The following is a 25678-nucleotide window of genomic DNA, read 5'->3' as shown; positions in this document are numbered from 1 at the left end:
AGACCTTGAATGCGTTAAAAGAAATTTTCAAAAAAATGGTAACTTTGAACAAAACAGAAGCAAGAAGTTTAGAAATGCGAACTTCTGCACTATGGACCGATATCGCAGTTCTGTAGACTACATGCATTAGAGCATCCAAAGCGGCCAAATTTTATATGTCAATTTACATCTTACGTGAAATTGTTACATCGTTTACAAGGGTTTTGCAAAAGGCCTACTCACGCATTATTGCGATGTGTCAGAGCCATGTATAATACATCAATTTTGTCCGCTTTAGATGTAATATTAGACGCAATTTACAGATTTCTGGTATCTTTTTTTTTTCACTGCGGAGTTACAGAGCTGTAAACTTGATAGTTTCGTTTTCTGAAAACTTGCGATGTTACTCAATTTTTATAAAAAATTGACAAAATAAATCGAAACTTCGCTACCAACAGTCACTACATTTTAACTGTATCTTTTCAATGCGACAAACCTTATCAAACTTGGTGCAGTGGTTGTGGAGAAAAACGATTTCTCTTTTTTTTGTACTTAGATAGAAGCCTCCGAGATAAAGCTTCCTCTTAAGTGCCGATAGACCACTTAGGTCGTAACTTATGTTCCATTTGCGAACGCCGTTCTCAATCTCATGCTTATATATTTAAAAATTAAAAAAAAATATAGAAAACAGCGCGAGAGTTGCACAACGCCCCATTCGGCGTTGACGTCAGCACATCCGCAAGTGAAACACCTGTGCGTTCTTCTTCGCCGAGCCATGAGCCGTGTGCAACGTCATCCGACAAGCCCCTTTCTATATCTCTGTGCTCGCCAGCGTATGTAAGCGAAATGCACAGAAATACATCGGACGTGTTCCCTGCGTTCAATCATGTATCTTTCCAATCGAAAGTATATGGTAAACGCACTTTCTGGTTCAAGCGCGGCTGTTTGAGGGCTTCGTTTGACAAGCCAGTTTCGCTAGAGGGTACGAATAAGTTAAAAAGAAAGAAGGAAAGAAGGAAAGAGAGAAAGAAAGAAAAATAAACAAAGGGGTGGATTTTATGAACGCGGAAGAAAACGTCGTGGTTCGAAACGTAACCATCTATTTTCAGGGCCGAGATTTTCTTCGCATCACTGCGCATGGCCGGCGCACAGTAAAGCATAGCGTATCGATTTTTTCGCTGGTCTTTCGGAACGAGAATCCGAAACGTGACAAAATTTGAACTCTCATTCGTCGAATTCTGAAGCGAGAGTGAAAAAAAAAGAAAGGTAAAAAAAGATAGAAATAAATAAAATAAGACAAGAAAGAGAGAACTATATAAAATGCTGCTATGTAGGGGGAAAAGTAACGTAATTCAATTCGTTCAGTGCTTCTTCCTGACCTCAACCGACAGCCGGTCGTATTCCCGAAAGATGTCTTCCTTTCATTCGACAGTTTTTCTTTCTTTCTTTTTTTTCTCGTTTTTTTTTCTTTCGACGGAAAGAATCCGATTCAGTCACAACGTGATAGCTAATACATATTTCCGCGGTTGGAGATTTCAGGCTATACCTAGCGAAGCAAACGTGCAGTGATATCGCACCTGACATTCGCCCATATTTCTTTTTCTTTCTCCATTAAGTATATTGTCTCGTTCCTTTTTCTTTATTTCGAAGGATTTCCAGCACCGATATGAGAAAGAAGGCAGGGGAGGGAAACAACAATTCCTTCTTTTTGCGCAAACCTGCAGCACGTAAACTCCGTTTAAAGTCTTCGAACAACGTAAACGTATTTTTTGTGCAAGTGACGACAGAATATAAAAATAGATATGCTGCAGAAGGGCGCGTTATCTGAGCATACGAAACAAAGAGACAATGAAACCAAAGAAAGCATAAGGGAAGTCAAGGTTGATTTGCAATGTATTGGTTTCAAGTGAAAGGGTGAAACGGAAGTGCACGAAAAGACAGCTTGCCACAGGTGGGAGCGAAAACCACATGTGCCGCATTACGCGTGTAGGGTTTTACCAATTCAATTTAATATGTTTCATTGTAATATTACAGGCGTAAAACATGCAATGTTGTCGAAACTGGTCGGACCCACAGCCAAAGACTAGTTGCCGTTCCAATAGAACAATGTAGTCGATGAAGTATTGGTACTGAGTTTATACAATATGGTTAGAGCATATCACTACGTATCAGAAGCAAATACTTCAGACAAGGAAATGGTAATACATACGCTTTACAATAATAACCAGTCTAATATATAGGAAGAACAGAAAATAATAACAATTCACATCTTATATAACCCATAAACGCACTGAGGTTAAATTTTACGTTACCGCGACGGCCATACTCCCGTTCCCTTTCATGAATATTTGCGGACGTATGCAAGATTGGCCAAGCTAGGCTAACACTCGCGACGGTTTACTGTTGTTTCGTTTTTTGTTGGTGCTGCCTAGTAGAAACGGCACGAACCCAAGAAAGGCCATTGGCCGTGAAACCATGAAGGTAACACGCGACACATAAGGACGCCGTGCAGTCATCGTGTTTGTACTCGGCGATAACATCATCACCGTCCCGCCGTGGCCTCACAGATCGCAAAAACTTCGGAGGCCACGTTGCCATCATGGCCTCTGAGATTCACGACAAGGCTCCCATGATTGCATGGATCTCGGAAGCTGCGGCCTCATTATTTCGTCAGCGACATCGGCACTCGTTTTGGCGTCCGTGAGAGAGATAGAAAGAGAGAGAGAGAGCAAGTGGGAAGGAAAGGGAGAGGCAGGGAGGTTGCCCAGGTAGCACCCGATTTGCTACCCTACACTGGGCGAAGGGGAAGTGGGAAGGTAAATAGAATGGGAAGAGATCGGATGCGATGCCCGAGAACACACAAGAGCAGTCACCACGCAATTAACGGTGGTCGCACAGTTCAGTCGTCTTTAAAATTACAGCAGGGCTTTGGCGACTGTCAGTGCAGGTTGCGGTTCAGTCCAGAACATGGAAGCTATATAAGCACAGGATCGCAATATGTAATACATAAGCTCAGGATTCCAAAACCTTGTCTGAACGCCCTGTCGTCGATATAGGCTAAAAAAACACGCTAAGAGTATATTTCAACATCAAATGATCTCGAGCGTCCTAGAAGTTGTCACTACTGCTGGTGTAACCACTGAGGCCTCTGCACCACCACTGAGGCAGGATCCAGCTGCAATGACTATTTTGATGAGCACTCCCTGCCTTTCCCCTTTCTTCTCTCTCTCTCTCTCTCTCTTGATAAGCACTTAGGACTTTTCTATACATCTTTTTTCCCCTTAAATCCTGTAATTAGGGGGGGGGGGCGGAGAGAGTTGAAGAAAGTGACAAGGGATTGTCACACCGAAGCAGTGCCTTAATCATGACGGCTTGGTCCTCTCGACGCTCCCCTTCCTCTGTCTCACTGTTTTTGTTTGTTCGAACGATAACTGAGAGACAGAAAGCTTTTAATAACTCGAAGGATTAGCTGATATTTCTTCTAATGCGAAGGCTTCTTTTGAGATCCAATTTCAATTTCCGCATTGGAATCCACGCGAAACGCAGAAACCCTCTCACTGGAAAACCTGGTACGAAATAAAAGGGTAGTGTTGAAAAATTTTAAACTTGATAATCAAGCGCGTGATAAGTGCATTCCTTTCATATGAATCGTCCAGAAGTTCACAATAAACTGTTTATGGGCGAAAAAGCAAGGACATTTAATCGAATAGCAAATTTAGAGCAGCATTTCTGGACTAGCAAAAAGTACCATACTACAATTTTGAAACTCGCGTCTGAGAACCCTTCCAAAACAGAAAAGCTCGAAACTGTTACTTTTAGTTAACATTAAATTGCTTCGTGTGGTTTATAGGCGTTACAAAAGCAGACGGTCGGACTTAGGTGACTTGTTATCGAGTTATTCGCGTTCATAAAAACTTCCCTTATGTAAGTTCTAGATATATTACTGATAACTTAGATAGGTTATGGCCCCCATAACAACAACTTTGCCTTGATGGAGTCTTAGCGACTTCTGCAGTGTCGTAAATGGTCAGTAAATTGATCTGGTTTTCTCAAAAGACTTCGGCTAAGTTAAATGGTTCGCTTCCTGGCCTCCAAAGCGTTCGCTCATCATTAACGTTCAACGACTAAAGCAGGCCGCAAGTCGGTTGAGCTCTTTTTCTTTTACGTCGGTGCCTTTGTACACCGGCGGCAAATATCCGTCGACGCCATCGTCAAGCCATTTATCATCCTCTACTACGCCATCTCCATACGGCGCAGAAAACGAAGAACACTACGCTTTGCTCAACCCCACCCTGCACAGGTGAATGAACTCGTGCCCCTACAGCAATGTACAGTTGGTATCATGGGTCGGCATTACATACCGAAAGTCCAAAAAAAGGCAAGAAAAACAAACAAACAAACACGGCGCCATTACCGTTTACCGGAAGTGACGTTAGGACTATGAAAGCGTGGATTCTAGGCTTGCCTCAGAGATTAGCCGTCGCCTGGCGGCTTTCCGCGGGCTGAAAAAATCTCGGAGGTGACCTGCTCGGACTTACGTTATATCCGCCAACCACCAGGGGTGCGCGTCGTTTGTTTAGGCGCCAGTTAATTGCTGCTAATAGGAAAATTGGACAATCGTAAGTCCCGCAGCTTTGTCAAAATTGCTTCAGTTGTACAAACTAGCCATTTACAACGAATTTAATCATAGTAAATATTCGTTGCAGTACTCATTTACAGCAACGAATATTTACTATGATTACGTAATTGAATCTGACAACTTTTCTACAGACACCTCCAGTTTCGTTTCCATGTAGGTTATTGCATCGTGACGTCATGACCTAGAAGATTTTCACGAGGGAGGAAAACAACGTGACGTTTTGTCACTCTCACCGGCTGGCTCGGTCGTCAGCTATGCGGCTACATGGCCCTCGCAACGAGGGCCTCACAAAAAACATAATAATAATAAAAGATGGAAAGAAGGAAAATAACTATATAATCTAAGTAATTTAGGACGGAGTGGTTGTATAGAAGCACAGACAGTTGGGCGAGCTGGTCTTGCATTCTAGCTTGCGTTTATGAGCTTAATTCGCTGGAACGGGAACAAACACACAAAACAAAAGCGCAAAGACAATACTCCTATGTTTTCGGTTAGTGTCTGTGCCAGCAGTTTGCGCCATAAATATATATCCTATCTCGAACGAATGTTTGAATTATGATTTTGAGAGAGGAGTGAAAATAGGAATTTAGAAAGAAGGAAGGAATTCGGAAAGAAGAGAACGCACGAAAGAAGAAAAAAAAATAGATGAAGCATTTGAAGATGAAATGCACCAAATTAACGAAAAAATTAATTTAAAAATAAATGAACGAAATAAACAAGGAATAGCACAAAATAAGAAAGAATAAAGCGAATAAAGAAAGAGAGACGGAATGAATGAATCAGTGAATGAGTAAAGTAGCGAAGTAAGGAAGGAGGAAACAGAACTTAAATAGCAGAAAATAAGAAAAAAAGTCACAGAAGAGAGGAATGAACGTGAAAGAAAGGAAAGAAGGAATAAAAAAAAAGAAATCAACTCAAGAAAAGCTGAAGAAAATAACAAAGGAAGGAAGTCAACCCTACTTTGCGAACAGAAGGAAATTCTTTCCGCGCCGACAAGCGGATTGAAAAATTGGCTCTGACAGTCAGGAGGCAATTTCCGTACTTTTTTTTTATTTCTGCCCGCATTCTTTGCAAGTTCGTTCACCGTACAACCGCTTCAAAGGATTTTGAAAAGATTCGAACGGGTGGATTCGACTTACCAGGAACGGTGTAGTGCATTCGATGTGCGGCGCACATTGGCGTTTCACTTGGAGAGGTATACGTGGCCATTTCTGTTGCACCGTTCCATGTTTTTTTTTTCTTTTTTTTCCAATGCTACCGATTTGAGTGCAGCTCTCCACCTGCGACCGTCAATGGAAACTTAATTCTCAGGCGTCCCCGACTCGCAAGTTGAATAAAACACAATGCGATGATCCCATAAGGCGGGGAACTATATATATATATATATATATATATATATATATATATATATATATAAGAGGAAAAACAAAACAGAATACCGACTTCACTGATTCCGCGGTCTCCTATTTCCGACACGCACCTTACACTGGCAGAAACATTTTCATTGTTAGGACCGTTGGCGGCATTGCATTGTGAGTTTGATTATAGAAAATGTAAACAGAGATGCTATCGGGGATGTGCGACGTAAACTTTCGGAAAGTTCCGAGAAGCAAGGTTGACATTCTGGGCTGCTTTGGCACGCCTTTACTGTAGCTTACCGGAGGGCTGACGCGTATTTTTAAAGCTGTAGAGATCCTATCACCGGTACAGTGTATGTGAAAGGATGACATTTAGGGAATGTAAAGATTACGAAGCACTCGTAAGGTGGTGTTGCGTTGTATTATACGCGGGCAGCTCTTGAGAAATTGATGTAGAGTACCTCGGCTACTACTTCATTTCGATGTTATACAGCAAATATATATACATAAACTAAATGAACGTAATAAACCAACAAATAAATAAAAAAGTGCCTGATCAGCATCTTTAATTGGACACTGAAAGGGGGTCTACTAGAAACTGTGGAGCTGGCACCGTGACGTTGTCCTGACGTCATGGCACAGACAGCAATAGCGATAGCTTTGCTGTGCTGTCGTTGCTTATAAAAAATAGCCGTTCCCGCGTGGGGTAGCCGTAGCGACTGCAGGAACGGAGCGGGCCAGCATATTATGAGTTATTATGATTGATGACTCCAACGCGCACTCACCTCCTAGGTACCAAATGTGTAACTGGATCGTAAAAACAAGTTCTATGTTAAATTAATAAGGACACTGAAGCATCTTAGCTGCATCTTAGGTGTGGACCTTAACGAAAGGAATATGACAAGCTGAAAATGTCGTTTCAGTGCTCCCTTAAGCGTAGCGCGACAAAGGGCAGGTGTTAACTCGATCACAAGTGATACTTTAACTCAGGAAACGTGTATTAAAATACATGCAGCGTTCATAGCGTAGGCGCGCCCAAATTGAGGAAGAAGTCAATCTGGATTAGTGATGCTGTCGGCGATATGATAGTGCAGTGCGTTTGAATTTCCTGGAAGCATACCGCACCGCGCCGTGTTCTTATTGTCTTTTTGTCCACTCTGATTTATCTCTTGTTAAGGTCTATGCGGCTGTTGTTGCATCTTCGGCTACGGCTCCCTCGCAGTAACGCTAGCCAATTTCCTCGAAGGCCATTCTGTTGTGCACCGGAAGCGCCGGAAGCGATTGAGGAAGCGTAAACACGTCATGGTCGCCATGTTCTGGGCATCACTCTATTTCTTTACAAGATGCCTTTAGCACCCTGGGTAATAATCTGGACGCTGTTAAATCCGCCTTATTGTGAGCTCGCGATTGTCCCACAAGGCTGCTGCGGCCTCTATGACTTTCTCGAAACAAAAACATAGAGAGATTTCGGAACACGAGGTAATAGGTGGTGTCCATATTCAGGACCCAATGACAGTTCTCTCTGAGTAATAAAAACCAATCTCGAAGGCTATGTTTTTTACGCGCTGTATACGCCGGAAGTGATCGCGGAGCCGGAAACACTTCATGGCCGCCATATTTTGGACATTAAGTGTGAGGCAGTGTTCAGACTAGAACTCCTGCTGTCGGGGGCTACCTGTGCAAACCATAGGAACTATAAGTGTGCGGTTTTGCAGTCACACGTGCGGTTTTAATTAACATTGAAACCAAGAACCATTGAAATCCTGCGTGCCTCGTTGGCTTCTTGGACGAGCTCGCGGTAAGGGAGCCAATGGGGATCGCGGATTTTAATTATCCTTGATTTCAAAGGTCAGTGAAAGCGAACGTCGGCCTGAGGCAGCCGAGCCAAGCCAATCGGAGATGTCCGCAGGAGTAATACAAATTTTACGTCGGCCGTAGCAAAGTTCGGCAGATCCGTTTTCTAAGCAGTCGCGGGAACTGCAATTCGTGCTCTTTGTTCAGTCATGCTTTATGGTCATTCTCACAGTTTGTGTAACTTCAGCAAACGACGTGTCTGTAAGGTCATAGCGCTTGACATCAACATTGATGTCCGGCACCGGCATTCCGAGGACTTCGTGTTCCGTGTCTTGTCTCTCCAGTGGTGTTTATATTGCACAACGTTGTTACGATCGACTTGCTTAGGTTTCAGGAATTATTTATCGGCTTGTCTTTACTTTCTTCTGTTCTGTTACACATGGGTTGCTTTAGAGAGGTGATCTACTATAGTTTTTCTGCGTTTACTTGCTTCTTTTGGCGTTGTCTCTCGTTCTTGCCTTCATTCGATCAATTTATTATCGTATCGTCTTATTTATTTATCAATTTTTTTATTTTTTGCAAATGGCCCTATGGTTGCCTTTCGTTTTTGCATTGCTTCACTCCTTTTACATTATCGTTTTTTTAAAGGTTTTTTGTACTTTTTTTTGCAAATGGTGCAATTGAACATTCCATATGGCAGTTACAGGTGCATTATTTTTACATTCTTCCTGTGTATCATGCTTTTTACCATGTTATGTGTTCACGCGACTTGTGTGTTCACACTACATTTGCTCTACTTTCACTGCCAGCCAACTAGAAAAAAAAATTAGTAATGCGACAAAAAATGTGAGCTCGATTGGATGAGCAATACAGACAACCTTCCTGGAATAAAAGTGTACGCTATCACTTCTGTAAATAATTTTTAGCTCTGGCACCATGCTCTACTTAATCTTAGGATCCATCTATCCATAACGATGGTGGCGCCACAGGTGCTTAGCGGGGCATTAATAAAACATGCGAATTGTGATAGCGATAGCCGCGTTGCAGCGAGACATTCCTAGTGGTCTATAAACAATTCCAAAGCCTCGACGGCGACAGATTTCTCTAGCTGTTTCAGTATGTTCGTTCGATACAGCTACAGAGAAGCTTCATTTTGTAAAAGAAACAGACTGTAGTTTCAGGCAAGGCGAGCAGACGATTATGTTTGACCGTCTTCTGTTCTTGCTTTCAATGCCTGCCGGTCGCTTCGAGCAACAACATTTTCAAAGAAGCTTTTGTGAACTTGGCCACACCTAATAATGCTGTGTTTCTGTTCTGGACAATGACTGCGCTTCAATACTCACAAGAGATGGCAAAGTAGACAGCTAAGGGGACAGCGGCCCTATTAATTGTCGTTCCAGTTGTGAATAAGGTGACAAAAGAGACAGCTTCCTGAAGACATCGAAGTCAAAAATGATGTGTGGATCACTTTGCTGTTCAAACAAGGTGTCGGCTGGGGGAATGCTTGAAAACGCGAAATAATAGGTCATCTGCGCACAATAAAGCGCAGTCATGCGTTTTTATGCACCTAATGCAAAGTTATGGGGTTTTACGCGCCAAAACCTTGATCCGATTATGATGCACGCCGTACCGAGGGGACTCCGGAATAATTTGGACCACCTGGGCTTTTCTTTAACGTGCGCCTAAATCTAAGCACACGGGTGTTTTCGCATTTCGCCCCCATCGAAATGCGGCCGCCGTGGCCGTGATTTGACCCCACGATCTCGTGCTTAGCAGCCCAAAACCATAGCCACTAAGCAACCACGGTGGGTCCACCTAATGTAAACTACGTTGTGGTTTCCATATGCTCGAGCCCGCAAAGCTTTAGACTACAGCGATAACGTGCTATTTTCTTAGCCCTTTTCTTTTTTTTTATCGACGCGACATGGCATCAAGTTGCAGGGACGTCTTCTGACTGAGTTCCGTTACTTGGGCTCGAAGCTGTCCTCTTAGGAGGCATAGTATACTAAGTAGACTGCCTTCAATGCTCAGCGTGAATTAGAACACACTCGTTGTCATATTCCGCCGTATTGTTTAATTATACCATGCAGGCGTTTAGAACCAACTGTAGAGACCGTGAACCAACTATAGAGAAGGGAAGCGCAGTCGAGGACGGCAGAAAATTAGGCGGGATGATGAGGATATAGGAAATGTGCAGGCGCAACTTGAAATCAGCTAGCGCAAGACAGGAATAATTGGAGATCGCAGGGAGAGGCCTTCGTCCTGCAGTGAACATAAATATAGGATGATGATGATGATGATGATGATGATAATGATGATGATTGTGATAAGGATGATGATGATGATGATGATGCTAATGATAAAAAGGTTAACGCTCAGCAGTTACGAAGGCCACACGGCCACAGAACTCTTGCTACGCAGCATTTCAGAACGTCTCTTACGCTCCGGTAAGCCCGGTTGGCTTATGTAGCCAACCGGACACGTCCTTGGTTAACCTACCTACCTTTCCCTTCTAGTTTCTCTCTCTCTCTCTCTCTCTCTCTCTCTCTCTCTTACGCTCCGAAAAACCCAACTTGCCATAGTCTACGTGCGTCCCGGAATACTCAAAGCCTTGCTGTCACCCTCAAAAATGAGCGCTCGTACGGGCAATTCGCTAACATCGCTTACACATTTTCGCTCTCTTTGATGTATAACTTGCTCAGATTCGCATGCATCTGCAAAGTTTCTTTTGTCCGCGCGTAATGTGATGGCAACACCACTGCATAGTGACGTCCCGCTCTGCAGTTTCTTTATAGAGAATAATCTCAATTACTAGCATAGACTATAAGGCTACAATGAAACGCACAGAACTGCGCTGAAGAAGGAAAGAAAAAAAGAAGCCGGCTCTTTTTATGAGTCGCTTACGCGTGTACGTGGGCGTGCCATGCTTCTGAATGCCTCAAAGAAGTCACGCCTAAAATGCTGCAGAGACGTCACGTTTACTCAATTTCACGCGTGCTCGCACTCACCCTTGTTTCACACGTGGCGATGGGTAAGGCGACGAGGACGTTTTTTCACGCGTAACTTGCTCGCTCGCCTTGGTATACCCTCGCTCGACGCGAGTTTACTTAAAAACCAATTTGCGCCACGCTCCAAATGGGATTTCGGTACTCCGAAAAAAAAAGAACAAATCACAAGAAGAAGACCTATATGCAGGTGCGCACAAAGAGAGCTTCTCGCTCGCCCTGTACATTTCTTTGTGCGGCAGCATTTTTGAGACAGTCTGGCGAAATGCGAAACCTGCAAATCTTTCTAGGAAAGAAACCTTTTGCCGACGCGCTTATGGGAAGGTTCTCGCTATGTTACTATTTATATCAGAGAGATACGAGTGGACGACTGAATGATACTTTATAGCTCACTTCCCGAGCACATATGGTTTTTACTTTAACTCTGATTACGCGTTGAATAATAATAGGAGAAGAAGAATGAAAGATGAAATTTAAGGTCCTATGAGCCTAGGTTCAAGCTCGAACGATTCCGAAACTACGGTAATGTGTTGTCCCATTTCCAGGTTCACCTACAGTTGCAACGGCTGCTTAACTTGGCCTCTTCGGTGTACAGTTGGGACTACTCTATCCCCATAGAAACCGGCAACAAAGCAATTATAATATGGCACTTCTTTGTAACTGCAAGCAACTGCCGTTCTTATCAGTTATTTCCTGTTCGCGTTTCAATCTACGCTATTGATACTCTTAACGCATGTATGCCGCACTGAACCGCCCTGTAAGCCGCAGTGGTGGCGTAGTGGCCACGGCGTCCTAATGCGTAGCACGTGGTCTATTACCTAAAATACTCATAGAGCGCATACGTGCACCAGCTCTCAAAAAGAAACACGCTCGAAAACACGCACAAATGCACGTGCACACGAACACACACAGGAACGCACACAAACAGCAATACGTGCCAACGCAAGCACGGAAACAACACAGAAACACGAACCACTCCCACGCACAAATTCGCGCGCGAACACACGCAAACACACTAGACAAACACTCACGAACATGCGTTCGTGCAAACACACTCCACAAAGCAAACACACTCCAACACACACACACAAACAGGAACGCGCATAAACAGTAATACGCGCCAACGTAAGCCAACATAAATACGCCAACACAAACACAAATACACATGCACAGCGCACAACAATCTCACTAAAACAAACACACACACACACACACACACACATGACGCGCGCGCACCCACTCCAGACAATTAACCGGGGTAAATTCTCGGAAACTCTGCACCGGGCAACAAAACAAAGCAGGGCGGCAAGCTTTCTCTTTGCCGAGGAATTGCAGAGCAATTAATTCGCCGGCAGAGGCTGGCGCCGAGCTTGCAAATGAGTATGCAAACTACGCCGACTCCCAAACGAGTCCGCAGCTGCCGCCGCGAGCCTCGGCTAATACAATTTCGCTCCCGGCGCTGCAAAGTTGGCGTTACCGGGACGTTTGTTTGCATTGCCACCACTGGCGCCTCGAGCACTTCACAACCCATGGGGGGGGCGGCCCATTCAAACGTTGCTACAGCGGACGAGCCACTAGGCGCAGTTTGCTAGAAGAGGTGTTGATGGAGATGCGTCGAGGAACTGCTTATAAAAGTGTACAAGGTTGCTTCCTAGTTGCCCGGATACATTCGCAGTGTCAGGTTCCACTTGTTACCCAAGCCACGTGCCTAAGTGAAGCTATACGGGGTTTACTAGAAGGATGCTGTGGGGGGGAACCGACTGAAAGCAATATCAGGTTCGAGGCTCGACGGAGCAAACAACAGAATACCTTTCAGCATTCTGGTCAGGTCCGTTATTGGATGACTTCTCGAGTTTCAAGATTAAGAGAGGACATCCGATGAGAAAGTTGTTGTGTGTTCTCAAAAAAAAAAAAAAAAAATCCGAGTCAGAAGGGTTGAGCTTTCTATTTTTTTGCATCATGACTAAAGCCCGCAAATCGAAAACACGAAACTTAAGACCAAAACCTGTTGCAAAAGTGTGCGAAAACATTTTTTCTTCTTTTCTCTTTGTATTGTTTCTTAAGAGGAAGCTTTAGCTCGGGCGCAACTGCGATGCGCCCTATTCAAGTACATGTAAAACGCAGCAACGCTTTTGTGAGATAACCCCTGGACCGATTTTAGTAATATTTATTGCGTTTGAGAGTGGAAGTTAATTTCTAGTCACTGTTGTAATCAGAATTTCGATTTAAGGCCCGATTTTTTATTTTCCAACGTTCCAATGTTCGAAAAAAATAGATGGACGAAGTTTACAAATTAATATCTCTGCATTAAGAGCAGCTATCCCGGTTCTGTAAACGACATCTATTAGATCATTCAAAGCGGACAAATTTCGATATGCCAATTTATATCTTACGTGAATTTGTTACGTTGTGCACAAGGGTTCCGCAAAAGCTGTAATTGCACATTACAATATTTCTTGAGATTCATGTGTACTAAATCAATTTTGGCCGCTTTAACTATACTATTAGATGCACTGCACTAAATTGCGATACCATCTTTCATTGCTGAGTTACAGAGTTGTAACTTGATAATCTCATTTTCGAAAAATTTATAATTTTTGCCAATTTTAATAACATATTGAAGACCTAAATAAAAATTTGAAACAAAGAGTCACCAGATTTTAAGTTGTTCTTTTAAATGCAACAAAGCTCGTCAAACTTGGCGCAGATGTTGCGGAGAGAAACGAATTCTACTTTTAGATGTATTTAGGTGACAGCACCCGAGCTAAAGTTTACCCTTAAGAGAGCATCTAGTGAATGTCTTCGCGAAATTCTTGTACACACTAAATGACTGTTTTCTAAAGTCTATATGTCAGAGTATGAAGAATGTATATACATTAAAGCGAACCTTTCCGTACCCACACCTCTTATTACTATTCTTCTCTCGACGAACACCACACATCAGCGTAGGCCTCGCGAAATCGATACCGTCGACATGTCACAGCGTGCTTCCGCCAGACTTTGGGGCTAAATGGCTGAAAATAATCTCAAACTAATTAGGCAACTAAAGAGGAGAAAAAAGTGTGAGTTGCGCACCAAAGTGGACGACAGCATGCTTTAGTGGCATCCGTCTTCGTATAGTTTTACACTTTGGCTAAAGCTGGGTGTGACCACTGTGTCTACGAGGAAATTATTGAACACGTACTTTGTCATTGTCCCCGATACAGCGCACGCAGGCCGTCACTCGCGACCGCGCTGGCGCGTCTTGATGACCGGCAGCTTTCGGGGAAGACAGTCCTGGAACACCGGCTTATACAGTCGTCAAAGAAGGCGTCAGTCTAGGCACTCTTGAATTTTTTTGCGTTCAAGTGGACTATGTGACAAAATGTTCTCACGGATGTTTCCAACCTCGTCTATATTTTGCATTCTTTTTATTTATTTTTACTTTACTTTTTCTCTCTGCTATTCTTTCCGTCTTTCATTTCTCCTTACCCTTCCCCCAGTGCAGGGTAGCAAACCAGAATCTTTTCGGGTTACCCTCCCTACCTTTCCCTCCCCGTTTCGCTCTCCCTCTTTCTTGGCTAAAGCTAGATGGGACAATATAGGCAGCTCTTGTTTGGCCAGATTGGAGAAACCGTTGGGGCAGTTTGTGTATAAGGAAATATTATTGCTGAGTAATTATTCGATTGACTGAGTGAGTGATTGAGTGGTTTATTGATTAGGTTTTGATTAGAGATTTTCCGAGCTAAGCCTTGAGTTTATGGCGTAGGAAAAAACTGACCGAGTTCATCGGTTGATATATAAAGAAGGGAGTGAGAGTGTGAGTGGGAAAGTGAGGGACTGTGTGAGTGTGAGCAGATACGTAGCTTCTCTTTATATTTCTATACGTTCATTAAGGAACGGGTACAATGAATTCGTGATTTATGAAGACTGCCGGTGATTGAATTTGTGACTTTGAATGTGCAAGTGAGGATATTTTTTTGAGCGTGTGATGTGAGTAAATCTCCGGATTACGGAGATATCGTCAGTGGACCATCAAGGGGAGCCTGACCCCAGCGTATCGACTGAGAGGCTTGTCCTTATCAGACTTGTCTTCACGCTGCCGAAGAAGGCTCTCCTTTAGGAAATGGTCGGCTCCAGCACAAGGCTCGCCTTGCACACCCTCTGTTGACCACTGCAAGTCTCCACCTGAATGAAAAAAAAAACTATATAGTCGTTCTCAGTTCCCTTTCTCATATTTGTGAAGACAGCTACTGTTCACATCGCTTTCAGTTTGTGGATATAGATAAATTTAACATCTGATTTATCACCCATAGAATATGGAGTTTCTCGAGGCTCCATCTTAGACCCTACACTTTTTCGACTTTACACGAATGATTTCGTAAACATCTCCAAAACGCCTGCCATAGTATTAAATGCAGATTACACAAACGTTACATTTTTTCATCACGCAACACTTAATATTTGATGCCAATTGTTAGTAGGTGGCTAAATGACCTTGAGTGTGGCTGACTGCTAAACAATTATTTTTAAATTTTAATAAAACAATGTAGACAGTATTTGCTCGAATCAATAAGCCACTTATTCTTGATAGTGTAATTACATTTCAATCTCATTTCTTTGAGAGGGTTTCAGAACACAAGTTTATCGGAGTTTTCTTGTCTTCTCCTTTCATGAAAACTAGTGTTGGACGCACCACGTTAATTTTCTTAAACGTAATATTGCACAATATTTTGGTATGTTCAACAGGTATTCTGCATTATTGCTTCTGAAACTGAAGCGCCAGCTATGTTTTTCTGTGATTCACTCCTTAATTATTGCATCATTACTGTTTGCTTGCGCGGGGCGCAACTCGTAAAACCGGCTTGGAAAATTTATATAAAATGCAGGAGAAGAGTATTCGTTTCTCATATAGTTTATCTATGTATGAACGTACTTTTTCATATTTTAAGCGAGGTTGTATATTTTGTATCAAAAATAATTTCTGAAGGCGCCTTCCCAGAGTTCAAAGCACCTCATGAACACTTTTCTTCTACATACAGCGCCAGAACTACATATTCTTTTATAAGCGGAAATTGTGTTGAGATACGAACAACAACAAATTAAGTCAATCAAATATTAAAATGGCCATATTCCTAATTTTCGAAATATACATACTTAGTGAATTTACACTTTAAAACAAGCTTCATCTTCACTTAAGTTTAGGAGGCAATCATAATTGTATTTTCTGGATTGTATGCAATCTTGCGTTGCTGCGTGCTCAATATATTGTTTAAATGATGGAGCTGACTAGTCCACTGCACCATAGTATTGAAATGTATAGTTCATTATCTACAGTTTTAATATACATTGCTTGATTTCTTATGGTATACAAAGTACTGCGTGTATAATTGGCCATGTCTCTTGTTATCGTTGTGTATTTCTTATATTTCTGGCTGTGTTGTGCGTTACCACGGTGCTAGGAGCCATGTCAGGCATATTTCTTTGCCTTCAGCTTCAGTTCCATGGCAATCATGAAATGTCATGTAATGTCAGAATCGAATTATAAATTTATTCGTTTCTCTACTCTATATAGCTCAAGTTTCAAGTTCTTGCTTACCTTTCTAGTGTTGTGAATAAGGCAACTTTGGAGATTTGCACTGCTACCTTGGTTTTTTACGTCCCTTTGTTTTCCATTTTTTTAACTCTCATTACATTTTTCTGCTTGTTTACAGTTTGCTTCTATTATTTGTATATAGAGTTTCCCGGTGTGGTCGCCTGGCTTTCAGACTCTGTTCTGCATGTTCACGTAATCTTGTTTATTAAACTCAAACTTTTAACTTGAGCAGCAACCAGACACTCTGGTTAACGTTTCCGACTTTAACTTATTATTTTCTGTCTCTCTACCTTTTTGTGAACCCTCTGTCGGGATTCTTTTGCAGAGAGTATGACTGAAGAAGCGAGTCAGTGTGTTAATTAGTTATTGAGTGATGAATGAATAAGTGAATGAGAGAACTAGAAGTACGCTGAATTGGAACTAGTTAGTGCGAATTTATTTTTTAACTCAGCACTAACAAACATTGACGCTGTGAAGACGCACTAAAAACGACAATACGAGCAGCTGACAACTTATCGTTTATTCAGATAACACTCATTATACGTGCACAAGGGAGGGCTTAACGCATTCGTCCCATCCAATTTCTGCATATAATTCTTAAAACTTGCCGCCCATGTTCCAGGAGTGCTAACTGTTCCACATCAAGGTAAATTTGAACAACTTATTGTCCACCTTTTTTACTGACCACTGGGAGTGCGCGTGTACAAAAAAAAAAAAAAAAAAAACAGAATGAAGTGTAGTTTGAGTTATAACTTACCTTAGAAAATTTATTTATTTTTAGTAGTTCACCAAGAAATTCACAACTGAGGACACACAGCCTGCAGTAGCGGGTCTCATACACTGGATAGAAATAAGTATCCCGTGAATTAAATCGAAATTTTGACGCGTTGGCAGCGCTTCGATGCGTGCGAAATGCAAAATACGATCGTGTACATAGATTTAGGCGCGCGTTAAAGAACTTCAGGTTGTCATAATAATTCCGGAATCTGCCACTACGGTGGGACTCATTATCAGATCGTGGTTCTGACCCGTAAAACCCCAGCATTTAGTTTTTTTTCTCGAAATTTTCAAGTATCAAAACAGCATAGCCTGTAAGATGCGTTTTGCATTATGCAGGGTCAACAAAGCTTGGCTTACCCATATACCGGCCGCCACCCTGCATTGTAAAATAGGCTGACATAATCTCTCGGATCATTGCCTACGTTTATCTAAGCAAAGCTCTGGTCGCATGAAACACCAGGTGGTACTTACAATGTACGCAGTGAACCAAGGACTTAGTAATTATTATAACCCATGGTACCACCCCTCCAGAGACCGTTGAGCATTTTGGTGTGTTTTATGCACGTTGTGGCGGCTAGGTCACCATAGTCTAGGCTGTTCTTGCTCCGTAAAGTGCTACATAACTAACAATACGTTGTCCTTCTGTGAAGTGTACTGTGCATATTCTTTCCTTTTCTAAATCAAATCTAGGGTAATTTGCTAGCCATTAAACCTCGCTATGATGTTTAAAGATTGCTCTCTCTTTCTATCTCTCTCTCTCTCTCTCTCTCTGTTGCGCAGAGTACGAAGACGAGGACGAAGACGAGGACCTGACGTGCAACGTCTGCGAGCGCTCCTTCTCCACGGCCCGTCGGCTGTCTAAACACCAGCAGCGCAAGCGCCACTTCGGCTGCCCGGTATGCGACGCCATCTTCCCTTCACCGCTCGCGCTGGAAAACCACCGGGGATCAATGGAGCACTGGTCAGACGACGACGACGACGACCAGCAGGAGTCGCATTCGAGGTGAGCAATATACAGGATTTAACCTTGACCCTGCATTAACCGTTTCATTCCCGGTGTCTCCACACGGAAGCGCAACGTGCTTTTGAGTGTTCCGACTCGAGACGACAAGAAACGAAATTGAACGTGGCGCTCCATGTAAACGTAACTCCCTGTTGCCTAAACGCCATGTCACAAGTCACTTCAGCGTGGAGTGTAACGCGAACAGATTTGCAAACCAAGTTAACAACATTGTTAACAACAAGTCAACAACATTTGGTAGCAAATGTAAGAACGAGAAGATCGATGATTGCTCTGCATCACAGCTGGTAATTTATGTCCTTTCTTGGAAGCGAACGCATTCAACTTAATAATAACCGGTGAATCTACTGGCAATAAATATTCTCGGTCTTATGATATAGAGCGTACCCATTAAGAGGTCAAAATTCGTAATTATTTGTTTTCGTAGTTATGAAGACTGGTTTGAAGTTGCCTTAATTATTCATGCTAGGGCCCCTCATGCTAGGGTCCCTCCCTTGGTCCCATGGAAAATGTTTGCTTTAGATTATGATGACGATTATTAATACTTATTGGCATCCTTTTTGAAACGAGGTGGCGACACAAAGTCACCTAGCCTGCTTGAGCTAATCAAGTAATCTATAGACATTAATCAGTAGACCATTTTGTTTATGTTCCCATATCTTTTCTCTTCTTAAAACCTATATATCTACGTGTACCGTTAGCTATGTCTGTAATGGATCCGGTCCTATCAATTCCTTTCCAGTTTTTTTAACCAATACTTTAAACGTCTATTGCTTATCTCGACTACTCACATGTGACTGCTTCCATCCGCTTTAAATCCCAGCGCTCTAGAACATGATTGTTTTCTACTGGCCTCGCTGGGTGAATACCTTCGCATGTCATTAGGATGCACTGAGCTGACTCCGGATTTTAGCTGCAGCGCACACATGCATCTTGTTGCGAATACTTGCTCCAGTACGTTTTCGAGCGAAGATACATATTTCGGTGGCACCCGCGCACGCAGAAACTATCATCATCAGCAATGGCTCGAGCGTCGTCGTCTTCTTCCACAGCTAGCACGTTGGCGAACGCGCTCGTGCATTGCTCCCGTGTTCGTCGTCACGTCGCCGTCTTGCACAGCTGGCTCCCTTGCCGCTCATCATTCCAGCGTAGAATTTCACTTCTCTTCTGTGGTCGTAATGGGGAGGCTGTATTTACGGGGGTATGAGCCATTGCTTAAGAGGTATGAGCCATTCATACCTCCTTAAGTAATGTTATTCATACTTGACGGAAAGATTTAATTTTGAAGCAATTTAATATTGAAGAATCGCAAGCGGCAATGGTGGGCGGATGATGCTAACCACACCGCCGAGCCACGGCCGCTGGATAAAAAAAGGTGTTTTTTTTATCCAGCGGCCGTGGCCGAGCAAGCCCGAGACATCGAACGCAAGCGTTCGTGGTTCGACACCTTGTCCCTCATGAGAGGGATCCGCTCCGACGAACAGCGACACAAGTATGAATGAATGAAGAGATTCTAAGGGCAGGATGAAGAACGAGGGCACATTACAGTATACATAAAGTTGATGGCAAAGTGGATCGTTAGGTATACCAACTGGGCAAGCTTCGCTTATCATCGATCTTCACGGAGGGGAAGGGCCAACGAATTTTGTGTCCTTAAGCAACCAGCTCAGGCCTCAAATAGCAAGGCACCACCATTTGCCTTACCACGCCGAATGTCACTCCTGATTTCTCTCTTGCCCTTTTTGTAAGTCTCGATGGTCTTTATTGTTTCCAGCCTTTACATCCAATTTATTCTCTTTGTTTCTCTCACTTTCTTATTGATGACTCTTGGTTGTCTATTTGCACTTTCAATTACTATGTACTTGGTTGGCAACTTTTTATTGCGATAGCAATTACATGCACACTCCAAGCGGATTTCTGCCGTCGTCGTCGCCTTTGCCGTGAGGTTCCGTAAAAGTCCAAGTGCAATAAAATCGTTGCCGTGCGCCGTATGCTGTATGTGTGAGCGAACGCACGCGCGAGGGACACGCGCTTTTACGGAGAGCGAACGCACGGCGGAGAGCAAACGCGACGTCTTCCGCGGTGCGAAAGGCCGTGGGGGGATGGGACGGAGGGATGGAGGGGGAGCGACATTGTGCTGCGGCACCAACTGCGTACCTTGCGACCGGGCGCAACGGGAACTGGCGACTTAATCGTGAAAGGAGGAAAGCTGGAAGGCGGTGCAGGAGGGAGGGGGTGCGTGGCTTCTACTCTTCCAGCAACTGCCTACTTGTAATTTGCGCGGCTGCGGGCGGTGCGCACCGTATCTTGAAAGCGATCTGCACACGGCTATGACCTTTGTATGCGCTGTGCTTCCGCCGCTCAGTTTCCGTTGAAGCAATAGACCGCACGAGCCTTCGCTCGCTGCTGCTGCAGCCGCGCTTGTTCACGCCAGCGTTTTGAAAGCTGTCGTCTGCGGTCATCGAGTGTGACCTATTCATGTTTGATTGTGCACGCTGACACCATGCTTGTTAATTCAGATAGTAAGTGAATGTGTCCAAGTTTGTACAGCCGATAAAGCTACTATCATTACTCCGTATAGCTCTCTACTAATTTGCAATCGCAATTGAATCTTCGCCTTTCGGGCGAAACTGCGACTTATTGACGTCAAACTCCTTTTCGGGTCCACGTTTATGAGGCATATATATTTGTGCACTATGGCTGCCCATTTTTCAGCATCCCCGTGACAGTGTCCTATAGAGAGCCAAGAGAGGAGGCCCCCAGAAAAAGAACTTCAGTGGTAAGCTTCCCCTTAACTTCCTTTTCTGTTGCACCCATGCAGGCGGCAACACCGTAGCTGGTGGGAATGCGACGACGAAGACGATGACCTGGACGACGAAGAAGACGAGGAAGACGAAGAGTCCTCGGAGGAAGACACCGACTTGGACGACGTCGAGTCGGGCCCCAACTCGCAGGAGCTCGAGCGGCTCTTGTGACTGCTGTGGCCGAGCGCCGCTCACTTCGATGTCGCCCAGGGCGGCGCTGGGCGGCGCTGCTGCTGCGCTGCTGACGTCACCCGCTACTGAAGAGGCTCTTCGGCCCGGATAAAAGGACGACGATATCAACAAGGCGGGTGAGAGGAAGGAGAAAATAAAAGCTTGTGCCGGTTAATAAGTAAGACGCTGTGAATGGCATTTCCGATGCTTATGAGAAAACGAGTAAAGTTAGCGCCATTGCTCACGCTGATCCTGCGTGTTCTAAGTCTTCCATTGAATCAATAAAAAATTAAAATTGTGGGTTTTACGTGCCAGAACCATGATACTGACGGTGAGGCAAGCCTTAGTGAGCGACTCCGGATTAATTTCGACCACCTGGAATTCTTTAACGTGCACCGAATGCACGGTGCACTGGTGGTTTCTTTCCTTTTTCTTTTTTCTTTCTTTTCATTTCGCCCTCAGCGAAATGCGGCCGCCGCGGCCGGGATTTGGTCCCGCGACCTCGTGTTTATCACACTGAATAACTTGTCGCCTGATTCTGGCATCTGCTTGTAGTATTTGTAGCATTTTTTACCATTATTTTGTCGATGCTTTACTGGTGTTTATCGAGCTTTGTGTCTTTACTTAACAAGATTTATACTTGTTTATTTGTTACCAGCCCTCTCTGTACACATTTAATTACAGTTGCCAACTTTTATATGTCAAATTTTTTTTGTAGTTGTAATCATTTCATTCGTGAAGCCAATATCTGTGTTTCTGATCTTGCTGTTCTTGTTACCGATTTCTGTGCTAGATGCAGTGAGTTTCTGCTAACTTATGTTCTCGCTCACCCCTCATGTAAAGCACATCCATCACTTGAGGTATCGGAATAAATAAATTGAAAATCCTGCGCAATATCCAACAAGAAAATATGACAAAGAGATAGGCAGAGTTGGCAAACTGTCAGGCCGAAAGCTAATCTTATCACATGCGCCATTAAATGCTTCTTTAATGTGAACCAGCTCTTCCGAAATGAAATACTCCTTTAACTTGTGAGGTAAAAAATGCACTTCAAAATTATTGATTGAATATCTTTTATTTCCAGGTAAATGTCGACCGAACAACAATCGCTTGTGCCCTCCGCACAACGTCGTTCCGGGAGTTCTTAAACGGTCATCTACCGGAGCAAGAGAAGCGCTTTAAGGACGCACAAAGCCACCCACTGGTCAACCGTAGAGGACTACCACAAGTATGGGAGACGCGACGCATTAGTCACGCTCCAGAAAGTGAATCCTCCAAGATGTGATCCGGCGAGTGATCCCACACCAACTGGCGACTCTTGGTGAAGTGGTCCTTTTAATCGCCGTCGATCACAACGCTTGTGAGATGGGACCTTTTCGTGATTGTTACCAATGCCGGACGTAGAGCGCCGACGCTTGTGCCGAAAGTACTCAGTATAGTATTTGATGTAGTACCCAGTACCACGAGTGCTGCTTTCCTGCTGTTTATTTTTTTCACAGTTCCTTTTATTTAGTGCGTTCGCGTCCATCAGTTCGCACTCAGGGAATCTCCGGAATTTGAAGCGTATTACTTTCAATTTTTCTGTCTTTTGTGAGCTTTTTTGTCTCTAAATCTAGATGGACAATAAAGGACGCCCCTTCATTATGTGGTTCAGAGATATATGAAGAATTTGCATTGTGTAGAACACGCAGTGTTGGACGACTTGACGGAACCTGTCGCGTATATTGTTTCGACGTTGAAGAGAGAATAAAAGAAACTTGTTGATTTTCCGCGAAAAAACTGGCAAAACATTTCCAGAATGCATCTTGTCGACGCAAGACACAGAGGCCACTAAGTTGAAGCAAGTAGCGATCGCTTCCTGCGGTTGGCATCGACCTCCCCCACTGCCGGTGACGTCAGCGTAAGCAATGACGTCGTGACCGGAAATGTTCTACAGGATGTGCCAGCCGACGTTAGCCAAGCTGTGAAAATCCTGTGCATGATTATCAGTTTTGTTTCATCGCTAGGATAATTTCTCTTAATAATTACTTGGCTGATTAGGGAATATCAAATGAACAACTCTTTAAATTTTTATTTGAAAAGCGTGACATTCGAGGAGAAAGCGTCGTAAAACATCCCATTCAGTCATTTCGAGGGGGCTCTGTCGTACATATTTATTATTTACAACGTTTTATTCCTAACACGCGAAATACGGAAAGTGTCGTGTACTACAAAACCAGCTGTCCCGAATGTAACAGGTGCCAAAAGGACGGCTGGTACTGGGGGTGATCACGCGGCACTTCCCGTATTTCGCGTTTACGGATAAGACGCCGAAGTGAACAATACGCATGATAGAAACACTGTAAACGATTGAATGAGATGTTCTAGAATGCAATACTAACTCTACCTTCAAAAGTCGCGCCTTTGTAAACGTTGTTTAGTTTATTTCTTTTAATTAACTAGGTAATTAGTACGCGAAAATAATCCCAGCGACAGAAAAGGACTGATGACCGAAGACAGTAGGTCTCATAATTGCTTATTGCGCCAGTTTCCTTTATCAGTTTGGCCTTAGCTGATACACCCGGTAAACTTGCTTTGCACTGACTGACGTCATCACGGCCGCCATGTTTGAGTACTAGCCCGGTGAGAAGGTTGAGGCTAAGGCGGAATTCACACCGGCGACTGACAGTATTTGCGCAACCAAGTTGGTCGCAGAGCGACGGCCACCAATTATCGCTTCGGTCGAAAAGTCCCTAATTTCGTGAAGTCGCTCACTGAGCGATACTGGACGTCGGAATACGCTGGCGGTTATTTTACGTGGCCGTGGTTTTTGGTGAGAGCAGAGGTGAACCCCAGCAATTGCGAGATCTTTCGGTGAGGGGACGGGCAGGTACCGCTAGCCGGTATGAACATCGTTTCCCACTGGCTCTATCCACACTTCTCTATCTACAAGGTATAGAGATCTATGTAGATAGAATAGTTTTGAGGAACTGAAGGAAGATTAGGAATATATGGATAAAAATACTAGAATGAGAAGGATGTGTATCATACCTGATTAACTCAAGCAGGCTAGGTAATTATTTGTCACCGCCGCGTTACAAAGGAGATGCCAATAAATCATTATCATCATAAGTCGCTGTGATTAGTGCCTCGGTTGCCACTGTTAGACTTCTCTCAGTCGCTGGTGTGAATGACGCCTTAATCTGGTCCACTTCTTTCCGCTTTATCGCCAGTAAGCTCAATGGAAGCTGTGAAGTGAGATTATTCGAAGCGTGGGAGCGGGATAGTTGGTAATCCGTGAGTAGAGTAGAAGCGAGCGATTGTCCAAGGAGATAGGACACCAGAGATAACGCCTGCCTGTCTGGTTGCCAGTCGCATTTGTAAATTTCACGCTTCCACTCTACTCATGTGAAGTGAGGCCTCCATATGGCTTCTGTGACGTCACTTGTAGGCTGTACATACCGACGGTGCCAAAAAACTCGCCAAGGATACAGGTGACGGCGGGGGTGACATAAGTGGGGCAAAAGCTACTCAGCGGATGCGGCATAATAGTTTATTGACAAAAATGTGACTCGAGATTTTAAATTCTCGTGCGCGCAAGGCAAGCAGCGAGGCATGGTAACCTACATTTATATTTCTTCTCTCGTTCTGTTCGTATTCTGAAAACATTGCCAGAAGCTTGCTCGCTTACTGGTGCCTTGCTTTGACCTAATTTTCGCAGTCTCATTGCATGTATTGGTCCTCATCATTAAGTACAACACTACCAATCGTTGTTTGCCTTTATCCACACAGAGGCCCTGTAAAGCCGGCACACAGTTCCACATCAATGAAAATTAGAACAGCTTGCTTACTTTTATTTCTGGCCACGGAAAGCACATCGGAACAAAAGCAGTGAAGTGCTATTCGGGAATACCTTCATAACTACAGCAAAAAAATTATTATTTATTAATTGCTTTGCTGAACTACCTACAACTGAAAACTCACTGCAAGGTAACAAAAAAGCTATTATAGACTGCGCGTTAAGGTTCCCACGCATGAATCAATTTTTAGGGATCAATTTAAGCATAGCAAGAATGACCCATTCAGCCTTACAGGGTTAAAGATAGCGAGGAGCGCATATAGAAATTGCTTTTCATTTAAATATGTTCGTTACACCTTTAGTGAATACATGGTAATCTATAACAAAGATGGCTGTGGCTTAACTCAGTTATGCCTGGGTGTGCGTTTATTGTTTAGCTTGGCTCTCTCTACGGTTACATCTTTATCGTTTAGCTTCGTACGTCTGAGTGTTTAAGTTTCGTTGTTACCTGTCGTTAAGTTATCGTTACATTAAAGACTAGACATTTTAAAAGTGTAACGCATTTATTTTTAAAGTATTCATCTTGTTGTTTCTCAATTGCCACGGAGACGGCCCGATAGTCGGTGAGGTGGGAGGATAAGGGGTTGCCGTCCAGTGACTTGAACACGTTTCGGGTGCTATCCTCATCTGAATCCATTCGCTTGACTGCTTCGTACTTACAACGCTTCTCGAGGCGTGCGGCTCGTTCTTCCTCCGTCTCCTCGGCTCGCGGCC

General features: G+C 43.7%; 1 protein-coding gene across 1 annotated transcript in view; it reads left to right on the top strand.

The window, feature by feature from the left end:
- The window catches only part of LOC119452852 (sarcoplasmic reticulum histidine-rich calcium-binding protein-like), a 76286-nt gene extending 53395 nt beyond the window's left edge, over nucleotides 1-22891 (top strand). Inside the window, exons 3-5 of the mRNA XM_037714805.2 lie at nucleotides 17911-18133; nucleotides 20973-21263; nucleotides 22211-22891. Of these exons, the coding sequence (XP_037570733.1) occupies nucleotides 17911-18133; nucleotides 20973-21126 (377 nt within the window). The 3' untranslated portion in view covers nucleotides 21127-21263; nucleotides 22211-22891. The remainder of the gene's footprint in view (nucleotides 1-17910; nucleotides 18134-20972; nucleotides 21264-22210) is intronic.
- Nucleotides 22892-25678: the final 2787 nt, after the last annotated feature.

The sequence above is a fragment of the Dermacentor silvarum genome, chromosome 5 (assembly GCF_013339745.2).
Source record: "Dermacentor silvarum isolate Dsil-2018 chromosome 5, BIME_Dsil_1.4, whole genome shotgun sequence".
NCBI classification, from domain to species: Eukaryota; Metazoa; Arthropoda; class Arachnida; order Ixodida; family Ixodidae; genus Dermacentor; species Dermacentor silvarum.
This window is presented reverse-complemented; position numbering and strand designations above follow the sequence as displayed.